At 37.0% G+C, this 10,857-nt stretch overlaps 1 protein-coding gene across 9 annotated transcripts in view; it reads right to left on the bottom strand.

The window, feature by feature from the left end:
* Positions 1-4,265: 4,265 nt before the first annotated feature.
* tjp2a (tight junction protein 2a (zona occludens 2)) overlaps positions 4,266-10,857 on the bottom strand; it is a 73,007-nt gene continuing 66,415 nt past the window's right edge. For 8 of the 9 annotated variants that reach the window (XM_088319612.1, XM_088319606.1, XM_088319604.1 and 5 more), the window contains 2 exons: positions 10,302-10,387; positions 4,266-7,603 (listed from right to left, as the gene is read on the bottom strand). In XM_088319612.1, coding sequence (XP_088175738.1) covers positions 7,471-7,603; positions 10,302-10,387 — 219 coding nt within the window. In that variant the 3' untranslated portion in view covers positions 4,266-7,470. Of the gene's footprint in view, positions 7,604-10,269; positions 10,388-10,857 lie in introns of all 9 variants that reach the window. The other variant, XM_088319609.1, reaches the window with a different exon arrangement.

The raw sequence follows: 10,857 nt of genomic DNA, 5'->3' as shown, positions 1-10,857 counted from the left end.
AAGATGTGATTTTAAGGTTCTGATGATACTATACAAAATCATGCAAGGACTTGCTCCCTCATATCTTTCAGATTTAATTTCCCCCGATGTTCAGGTCGCTCTGAAAATGCTGGTCTCCTAGTGATTCTGAGAGAATGCTCTGCCCCCTGAGATTCGATCTGCAACCTCAGTGGAACTGTTTAAATCTAGGCTACTATTCTATAGTTTATGAATTACCTATATTTTCTGTTGACGGTATCTGTGTACTACTTGTTATTACAACATCCATTGCAGCCTGGTTATCCAGGAAAGAGGGTTAACTCATGTGCGGTCCTTTCTCAAGGTTTTTTCATTTTCCTCATGTTGAGGTTTTTGAGTTTTTCCTTGCCCTCATGTAGGTTTTAGATCAGGGGATTGTGTCATAATAGTCTGTGGTTTGCAATAATCTTTGGTCTGTGCAGCCCTTTGAGACTCCTTGTGGTTAAGGGCTATACAAATAAACATGACATGACCTGTTTTTTTTATTGGTTAAATTCTCATGACTGGCTATAACAGTGGTGAGCAAACTTGGCCGGATGCATTGTGTTAAAAAAACTGAACAGGAAGTAAAAAAAGAAAAAATAATTTGCCATAAATTATATATATATATATATATATATATATATATATACACATATATATATGTATATATATAATATGTATATGTATATATACACAGCCCTGCGACTGGCTGGGTGTCCCCTGCCCACTCCCTCTGCCCGAAGTTGGCTGCTGGCTGCGACCCTTCTTGGGATAAGTGGCGCAGAAAATGGATAATATATATCTAAACGTATAAAAAGAACATTTATTCAAATTAGTTCTGAAATACTGAGAATGAAAGCAAAATGTTCTGTTAAATTTGATGAATGTCTGATCAAATCTGACTTAAAAAAAAAATAAAATAAATATATATATATATATATATATATATATATACATTATATATATATATATTTTTTTTTTAAAGCAAGTAAAGAAAAAATTGAGCTATCTATTTGAATGTTGGATACACTGAAGACAAGAGTGGCACAAAGGCAACTCATTTTTATTACTTTTTTTAAAAAAAAAACGCAAAAAACATTTTATTCACATTATCGTTCTATTTTTGACATCTGGTGGACCGGATTAAAAAGCCTGTAAGGCTAATTGTGGCTGCGTGACGTAGTTTTCTCATCACTGCTAAAATGTAACCCAGTCAAACATCGAAAATCATATTTTAGAATGGGGAAAAAAAGATAATTCTAAAATATTTTTTTTGTATTAGCATTTAAGGGCACAATTTTAAGTCAAAGGTGATTTTGGACTTCAAATTAAACCTGCATTACTGCAAGTATCCAGCAGGTAACACTAATGCACCATAAATAACCTAGGAACAACATTGATGGTACAGAAATTAGGAATACAGTACAAGAATTGATTCTTTTTAATGTTTGGAGTTTTACTGGCGAATTAAACTACAGAATAACATAGTATTTCATAGCACTGTGTAACCTAAATTAAAGTATACATTTGTTCGGTGTCATTTGTGTCACACTTTTGGCTCAGGGAAATCATAATAATTAATTTATTCCTTATTTTATAAAAATATTTACCAAATTTTATAGCACTAATGGTCATGATATGTAGCATAAGTGTCTTCAATAAGTATTATTTTTGTCATAGGGTTGGCTCAGATAGTAGTACAAGCACATCATTTTGAGTTCCATCGTATTTTATGTTTTATCATAGGTATTTATCATGTTTGCTTGTTTTTTTTAAAATGAATTTTAAGAAGGGGACTAGTATCTGACAGTGGATCAATTTGTAATTTATTGACTGCTATCTACTAAATTTCAAAGGGGCAGTGTGTATAATTGGCATATACTAACAAACACCCGGTGAAGTTTTAGCAGCTGCTCGTTGGTACTTTTGGAAACATATTATTTAAAAGGACTGTGTGTTTTATTTAACCCCTCCTAGTGGTAAAAAATATCTCGATTTGAATAATCGGCAACACTACATTAAATATTATATAGAAAAGCATCAAAAAAACAAAAACACTCATTGGTCAACAAATTACGAAATATTTTACAAAACATGAGCCTCACCTGAAGGGAACTAGTCCGTCATCTTGCTCCTACAAGGTACCCAAAAACCTCCGAAAGGCTGGTCAAAAAAATGGTGCGTATCGGTCACATTTAGTCTCCAAAGTGCAATTGTTTTTGGTTGCACTACACTGTACAGCGACATCTACGGGTCAAATAGTACAAACTGCCTCCTTAAAGTATGGTAATGGTTACTAGGAATTAGCCAATACTGGCATCTGTTGAACATTTAACTATTTGGAACCTAAAGGAATGCTAAATTCACATCAATTAAACACAATATTAAGCAATCTATTTTGTTGGATGTATAAGTAAGTTTTCAGAAATATCAATAATTGTTTGCATTTAATTGTATCTGCGTGTGATATCGATGACTACTTAAATGATGGTATCAGTACATTTCTGAAAAAACATTCCTTCTCGAGACTGTAATTTCCTATTTAATAAAAGGTCATCGATAAAGGGACAGTGTCTAATTTAGCGCCTCACGGTGGTAAAATCATTCATTTTAAAATATAGCGATCTAAATAATATAATAGTAAATTACTTTGCATAAAATATCCAAAAGGTCAAGAAATTAGCGTCTATTTTACATACCATGAGCCTCACCTAAAGGAAACCCACAGGTATCCAAAATAATCAAAAAGGCCAGGTCACAATAAAAAAAAAAAGTAGGTGTGTTTTGGTCACCGAGTCACCGTAGTGTTTTCAGCACTTGTTTTCTGTTGCACTACACAATACATCGACATCCACTTGTCAAATAATACACACTGGGTGGAGGAAGAGCAGGTGAGCAAGGCAGTCGGACTCTGGAAGCAGGGAACTAGGACAGAGTGGGAGCGCAAAGTGACCTGGTCAAACATCATGCAAGCAGACTTTCACCTTGTCCAGGCAGTTTACGATGTCCTACCAAGCCCAGCGAACCTTCACGTGTGGGTGAAGAGCAAGACACCCTCCTGTCTCCTTTGCTCTGGAAGAGGCTCCTTGGAACACAAGGGCAGATGGGCTGCTACTGGGACGCAAGTTGAGGCGTAATCAACCTCGACTATTTCACATGGGCGAGAGTGTCTCATGTTGCGAGACGCAAAACACTCAATGAACCCAGGATAAACGTAAATGGTCTGCATTTATATAGCGCTTTTCAAGTCAATGAAGACCTCCCAACGCCCTTTATACTGTGCATCACACTTTTCCCTTTTACACACTAACCAACTGATAGCAGCATCAGCCATGCAAGGCAATGACCTGCTATCAGGGGCCTTTGGGATTCAGTGTATTGCCCAAGGACACTTCGACATATAACACGGAGGAGCCGGGAATCAAACCTGCAACCTCTTCGTCCCAAGACGAGCACTTTACCTCCTGAGCTAATGCTGCCATCATTGATGATGCATCCCAGTTGCATCCAGGAGATCTTTCTTCAAGTGTCCCTCTGATATTGCATTTATTTACTACCGTTTTAGGCTACTAAGTATTAAATGACCCCTCGAAGGCAGCTGAGCACCTATACCTTAAAATAGCTGTTATAGGTACGATAACAACTGGTGACGGGGAAAAAAAACATTCTTTCATACTAACATAAAAAAAACGAATTAGTTAAAACACTGGAACAGAAAATGGAACATCATTGTGTAATTGTCCAGTGAAAGGCATATGGCGACATCTATTGGTCAAATAATACACTGTCCCTTCAATTATGTCATTATTGAATTCTTATAAAAACACTAATTTGCTGCATCGTGGTATATATATATAAATATCACTGATATTTTACTAATGACTATAAGACAGCACAAAAATAAGATTTTTTTTTGTGAATTAATCATTTTTTTGTTAAGACAAAATTGGAAAATTTCCTGCCACAGGAAACTGAGAGACACCGGTCAAGACCAGGGGTCAGCAACAGGCAGCATGCGGCTTTAAAAAAAAAGGTTTGGTAATGGAAAATAATATGGCTTCTGTAAGAGGAAAAGCATGACACATTCTTAATGTTTTCCAATTAACATATTTACAGTATGTATTGCCTTTCTTATAAGAGCTTTTAATTTATTTTGCAGCTCCAAACAGGTTATTCCTTTGAGTCCGATATGGGTCTTTTAACATTTTTGGTTGCCGACCCCTGATCTAAAATCTAGACCTATGTAAATGAAAGCAATGTCATGCTACAGTATAAATTACTCCTTTAATATTGAACATGTCAAACAACTTTAAACTTAAGTAAGAAAACAAACACTCTAAAATGTGTGTGTGTGTATATTTATATATATATAAACAATAAAAACAAACTATTTGAATTTCCCCAGAGTTGACAAGACGGACTAAACAAAAAGTACATTGAAAAAAATTAACAAACCACCTTGATTGTCTTCACATTTCATAATTTTGACCAAGAGAATAAAGTTATCAAATCTAAATCGGTGCCTGCAGTTTCTTAGTAAGACCAAAAATGCTCTTCTCCTGGCATCAGACATTTTTTTTTAAAACAAAAAAATAAAAATTCTAAAAAAAAGTTTGTCATATTTTTCAGCTTCTAACTTTTTGATTCGTATGCTGAAAATACACTGCACCCACATGGAAGGAAATTAGCTGAATTTAAGAATAATTTTTCGAGTTGTAACTTCTTTTTCTAGTAAGATTACAAAAATAGACTTCATCAATATCTCATTTCAAAGGGGATGCATTGTTTTGATTCATTTAGTTTTTTGTTCTAATCTAGATAGGTAATTTCTTAAAACGAGCAAAATAATCTAACATATCTTCAATATAATTTTGATCATTTTAAAGGGACAGTGTGTATGATTAAGGACCTTTTAGTGGTAAAAAAAATAGATTTTGTTAAAAAAAACAATGTTGATTTTAATCATAAGCGGAAAAAAATACTAGTCATGAACATTCCAATAAACATGCATTAAAAAAAATACTCGTAGGTCGAGAAATAACCATTTTACACAACATGAGGTTCACCTATAGGGAACTGACATAATTGTCCACCATCTTGCTGCTACGGGTACCCAAAAACATCGAAAGCCTGGGCCAAAAAACAAATAAAGACAGTACGCATTGGTCACCGAGTTCCCGTAAAATATGTTGTCTTTGTGCTTTTCAGCACTCGTTTTCCATTGCACTACACAATACAGCAACATCCAATGATCAAATAATACACACTGTCCCTTTAAGATTTTTTTTGTAACAGGACCAAATACATTAGAATTAAAAAGATATGAGCTCAAAATGAGCAAAAGGTCTTCCATAGGGGTAACAATTTATGTTTTGCAGTACTTTACAATAGTTTGTAGATCATGTGCGTCAAACTCATTTGAGCTCAAGGGCCACATAGGAAAAAAAAAAACTAAAGAGAAAAAAGAGAGGGAGGAAAAAAGAGAGAGACAGAACGAAAGAAAAAGAAAGGAAGAAAGTAAGAAAGAAATACAGTTGTCTGTGAAGGGCGACCGGCTTTGATGACATCAAGTGGGCATGTTTAAAAATGCAGCATTTTTTCTCTTGCTGGCCTGATTCAAACGGCTGACGGGTCACATGTTTGATACCCCTTGCTCTAGATTTTTCAAACAAATTGTCATTGATCAAAGGACACATGCTTTGACATCAACAAAGAAGAAAATAAAAAAACAGTCCCATTTCTCAGTTAAGACTATTTGAAGCTCCTGCTGGGTCATCATTTAGGACAAGGCACTTGAACATGTAGTACATGTGCTATTTTCCGAGTCCACAGTGTTCTTCAATGTAAAGCTGGGAAGAGGTGCACAGGAGTTAGCATTGTTAAACCTTATATCTTAATATAAATGGGCTGAGCGTGGATATTTATGTAAGTACTGAAACCAACCAACCAATTTTTTTAACATGTGAGAGTTAAAATGCCTCATTTGGATTTTCAACAACAAATAGCCAAAGGCATCGCATAATAGATGAGGAAACCGATTCAACTATTTTACAAAATATGATGCTTGACTCTAATCCTAACTACATAAAAGAAACGCTTGACTAATATGCTATAAATTCCGGACTACAGAGCACACCTGTTTAAAAGCCGCACGCTCAAATTTAAGAAGGAAACTTGATTTTGTCTTTGAACAAGACACACTGGATTTTAAACTGCAAGCTTCAACAGTCATACAAATGAGCTAGTTAACATCCATTTCCTTCATTTGGAGCCCAGCGCACACCTCCGAGTTGTCAACATCACTTTTCAGATAATTTGACCATTCAAGATGGCCCCGATAAAATGAGCACATATTTAATACTGCTCCAAAGAAAGACACAAATGAAGACTGGCTCATGAGATTGAACATGAGCCCTATATTTTGAGACATAAGCACCAAGAGAACCATACTGATGAGACTAATGCTAGATTGCAACACAGACGTGTCTTTGCGTTGTTGTCATTGGTGGTTTCCGCAGTACTGGACAAAATTGTCATTGTTCCCCGAGGACTAAAAGGTCATTTCAGTGACCTGACATTGACACAGATCATACAGAAAGAGAACAGAAGCATTTTTGATGGATAACTACTATGCCTGTTTAAGATGTATAAAGTGAGGACTTGATTTGTGGGTGAAAAGGTTGAAATAATATGAGTGTATATCAAAATTCAACAATAAAGTATGATACTCTACGCAGAAAGTCTCCTGTTTGAGAACAGGTTCAAACATATGTTGGCCTGGAGAGGGATGGGCGGAACCAGGCTGTAATTGCCTAAGACACACCACAGGAAATGGTTTCCCTACAACATGTGTGGTAAATGGGTCCAACCAACCGACCGTCAAATCTCATTTTTTGCTTCTGTTATGTCAGGGGTCAGCAACCATGTGAGACTTTTCAGAACAGTTTGAAATGGAAATAGATGAGATGAGGGAAATATATGTATTTTTTGTGATGGTTTTCTTTAGAATAAGCTAATTAAAAATATGTTTAAAAACTTACTTTTACGTATGAATCACCGTTTGATTCAAAAATAGTTATTTATAAAGTTTTTAATTTTTCGCTGCTCCAGACATTTTATTTTTGGGTCCGTTATGCCTCATTCAAAAATTTGGGTTGCTGACCCGTGTTTTGTAGAATATGAATAAGGTTGGGCAAAAATTGCCCAATTTCCCTTGAAAGGTATCTTAAATGTACCCAGATACCACTGCGGTGATTTGTTTGTAGAAAAGAGCAGCTCACCGTTTTCCTCGATGCAAACACAAAAAACAACAACAAATAAGCTGCATTGTATTTAAAGTCACAGCGTTTTAAATTTGGCAAAAAATCAGCGTCTTGTAGTCCGGAATTTACTATACACACACATGAAAAAAGTGACGTATTATAAAGGACTGTGTCCTGTGAGTGCGGAATGAATGAATGCATCTTTGGATTACAACTCAGTGTCCTTGTATTTCTGGGGGTTGTAATAACCCCTCTTGGTGTTGTCGGCCAGCTGCCTGCGGTACTCGGCCTCGTCGTCTTGGTGCCTGGATGGAGTCTGTGGCTCCGGGTTCGAGCTGGAGCTGATCGAGGAACAACAAGACAAGTGAGAGAGGAAAGGAAGCTCGGAGCTTCTTTCTCAGACGAATGGACCCTGAATAAAGGTATTCCCAGAATTTTTCTTTTTAACTAGGAATAGAACATGTAGTGTTCCTCCCCACAATATGTCAATCATCACATGCTGGGCAACTCCAGAATTTTAGGCTCAAAGTAGACAGATCTGGCTTGATTCATCTTAGAGTTGCGATGTAATTGAATAAACACTAAAGAGGTTGACCGATTTTCGGGCGGGACGATTATTGGCACCGATATTTGGGAATTTAACGGATATCGGTATCAGCTTTTTTTTAGCAGCCCAGTCTCTTCGTGCCTCCTAATTCTCCCCTATCCCTCTCTGCTTGCTACCCACCCTGCGCCTTCTGATTGGATAAGTGACCAGGGGCAGAGCCACTGAAGCAGAAACTGTCTCTACTCTGCATTGTCCGCCCTTCACAGTCACAAAGTGCAGACGTGTAGAAGGTACAAACAGAAAAATCCCCTAAAAAAACATTCCAGTGCTTTACATCTGACTAGTATTACCAACTTTACAATGAGCAGGAGAAAAGCATTAGAGCAGAGTAAACAGCGGCAGCCATTTTAACTCCTGAGTCCTAATAAGGCTGTGAAGTTGATAATATTGTAATTTTAAAAAGTCCGTGGTAGAAAAGAGCGTGTGTAATTAAAAGATTGCGTAAAAAGTGTAGTTAACATGTTTTAAGGAAGCATGGTCATATAGAGGCAGATATTTTAGCAAACATTAGTCAATCAAGCAAGCGTGTTTTTGATTGAGAGAGAACATGAGAGAGAACATAAAGAGAACAATAAAGTGGAAGGCTGAGTGTTAAGCCGTTACCATAACATTAGTTTGTCAATCTAGTTCTAACACAGGAGTGCCCACACTTTTCAGTTTACGAGCTCCATTGAAATTTCCATTTGTTTTTGCACTTTGGTTTTAAGTTAATTTAGGTCATGTTGGTTGTATTGACATTTTTATTGTAATAATAATAAAAAAAAATCGGGGAGCTAGTTAAGTTTTCATGTAACTTTATACAAGTTGCACCAAAACCTAATTTTATTTCTTGCACTGTTAGTTTTTGATTGAATTAGTCATGTTAGTTGTGTTAAAATTCCAATTAATTTAATGAAAAGGGTTTCAGAGCGCTATTAAAGTTTTTTTTAAACATTTCTAACACATAATTTTTGTTTCTTTTTGCATTATTTAAAAACTCTTAAGCATATTATTAGGCTCTTACAGCAAATTAATATTGGCTCCAAATATCAGTTATTAACCTCCTCCTAATACTAATAATGTGTATCAGCCCTAAAAAACCCGTATAGGTCGATCCCTAGAACACAACACTTTCAGGAGGGCTACTCCCATTAAGAACTGAGGCAGCTTCAAAACAGGTGTCAATGTAGTGAAAAGCAATTACAGCTCATTTCTGCTTGGACAAATGGGAACTTTGCTTACCCTGGGAGCTTTAAGACAGTTTCATCATAGTTGCATGCTTTGACGGAACAAAAGCTGTGTGGGGTAAGTTTACCTGTCGCTGTTATAGCATGCATTCCTTTTTTGCCTTTGCCTCCTTTTAGGTAGGCGATTGTGGCTTTTGGTTTGTGTATCTCGCCACGTGTGTTGCAGTTGGTATAATTTTTTCCAGCTAGTTCCCCGTCAGCGTCTTAACTGTATGTTGTTTGGTCAGGTAGCCTGGTGTTAGCACTGGTGGGCGTTTCGGCTTTTCGTTGTTGGTTACCAGTTAGCCTGGCTGCTTACCGCTTGTTTTTTCATCCGCTAGCCTGGTGTTGGTGCCTGTTTTGGCGTCTTCCTTGGTTATGTTTATTCCCGGCCGCCTTTGCGTTCACAGACATTGCTGCGTTTCGTTGTTGGTTCCCTGTTAGGCTGACCACACATTGCCAGCTTAATGGTCGGCCAGCCACGCATTTTTCCGCCGATACTTCGGCCCCTGTTAGCTCTCCGTGTTCATTTTTGCCAGTTAAACCCTTTTTGGCTGCTCACCCTTTGTTGTACCATTACTGTACCCATCTGCGACACAACACCTAGCCATTCTCCTCAAAAATTACCAAAAAAAAACCTCCTTGACTAATTAACACGCAAAACAACAAGGCAAATGCCTTGCTAGAGTGCTGGTGTTCCTCTAATGACGTCACTGGTCAGGATGACCAAGACAAGTCATGTTTATTTGTATAACCCTTAAGCAGCCCTTTAGTTTATTAAACAAATACCTGAGCCAGTAAATTGGTTTCGTTCTTGAGTAATAAATAAATAAATATTTCTTCTTTGCGGATTTTTACATTTTGCGGGGGTCCTTTCCCCAATAATCGAGATAAATAAATAAGACAATAAACTGGACCATTTAACAACTGGAAGTGGCATCGAACCGCGAGATGACGAACTGCTGCACTAAAATTCTGACGAAGACATGGTTAATCTTATCTATCCCGGCTGACGTTCAAAGTAACTGTGCGGGTCAGATGTATCGACATTTCGTTCTGTATACACGTGTATACGAATGACAATAAAGTAAATCTGAAATCTGAGATAATACTGTATACCGATGAAATATCCATTTATTTGATGCAAAAACAATGTATTATTTCCTCACATTCTGCATGTTCAATTTGGGAATACCTTTAATTGTGACAGGGTGAGGGAGCTCTCACCCGATTGGCTGAGGACGGTTGAGGTTGGGTTTGGGCGCTTTGGCGGGAATGGCGTAGATGTCCGGGTGCTTCTGGGCGATCTCCAACTGCGGGGAGAGAGCAATGAGGCCCAGATATGTCAGAGTAGCTTTGAGGAAAAGAAAAACATTTACGAGCCAACGATTAATTGTGCATGGAGTCAAAAGGATGGACTATTTATAGCGGCAACTAAAAACAATATTTGGGCACATGCAATCCAGGGCTTTGGAAAGAGGAAATCTTTACCGGCTTAGAATCATGGTTCAACTAATGGAGCAATTATGCATTATTTAGCGCCACCCAGTGAAGAAAAAAAAAAAGATTCATAAAAAAAAAAATCACAATAGTTTTTTGAATAATAAGCAAAAATAAAATAAAAATGCTCCTAAGTCTAGAAATTTGTATTCATTTAACAAAACATTAGGTTTGCCTAGAGGGAGCTGATCATTGTCCGCCATCTAGCTGCTAAGTGTGTCTTTAACCTAAACTTTACGTACATAGATTTTATTTACTGTATGCTTAATCAGAAGTAAAATCT

Source organism: Urocampus carinirostris, chromosome 16, assembly GCF_059441175.1.
Source record: "Urocampus carinirostris isolate Australia breed hairy pipefish chromosome 16, RoL_Ucar_1.0, whole genome shotgun sequence".
NCBI classification, from domain to species: domain Eukaryota; kingdom Metazoa; phylum Chordata; class Actinopteri; order Syngnathiformes; family Syngnathidae; genus Urocampus; species Urocampus carinirostris.
The sequence above is the reverse complement of the archived record's forward strand: the minus strand, read 5'-3'. Positions and strand labels throughout refer to the sequence as shown.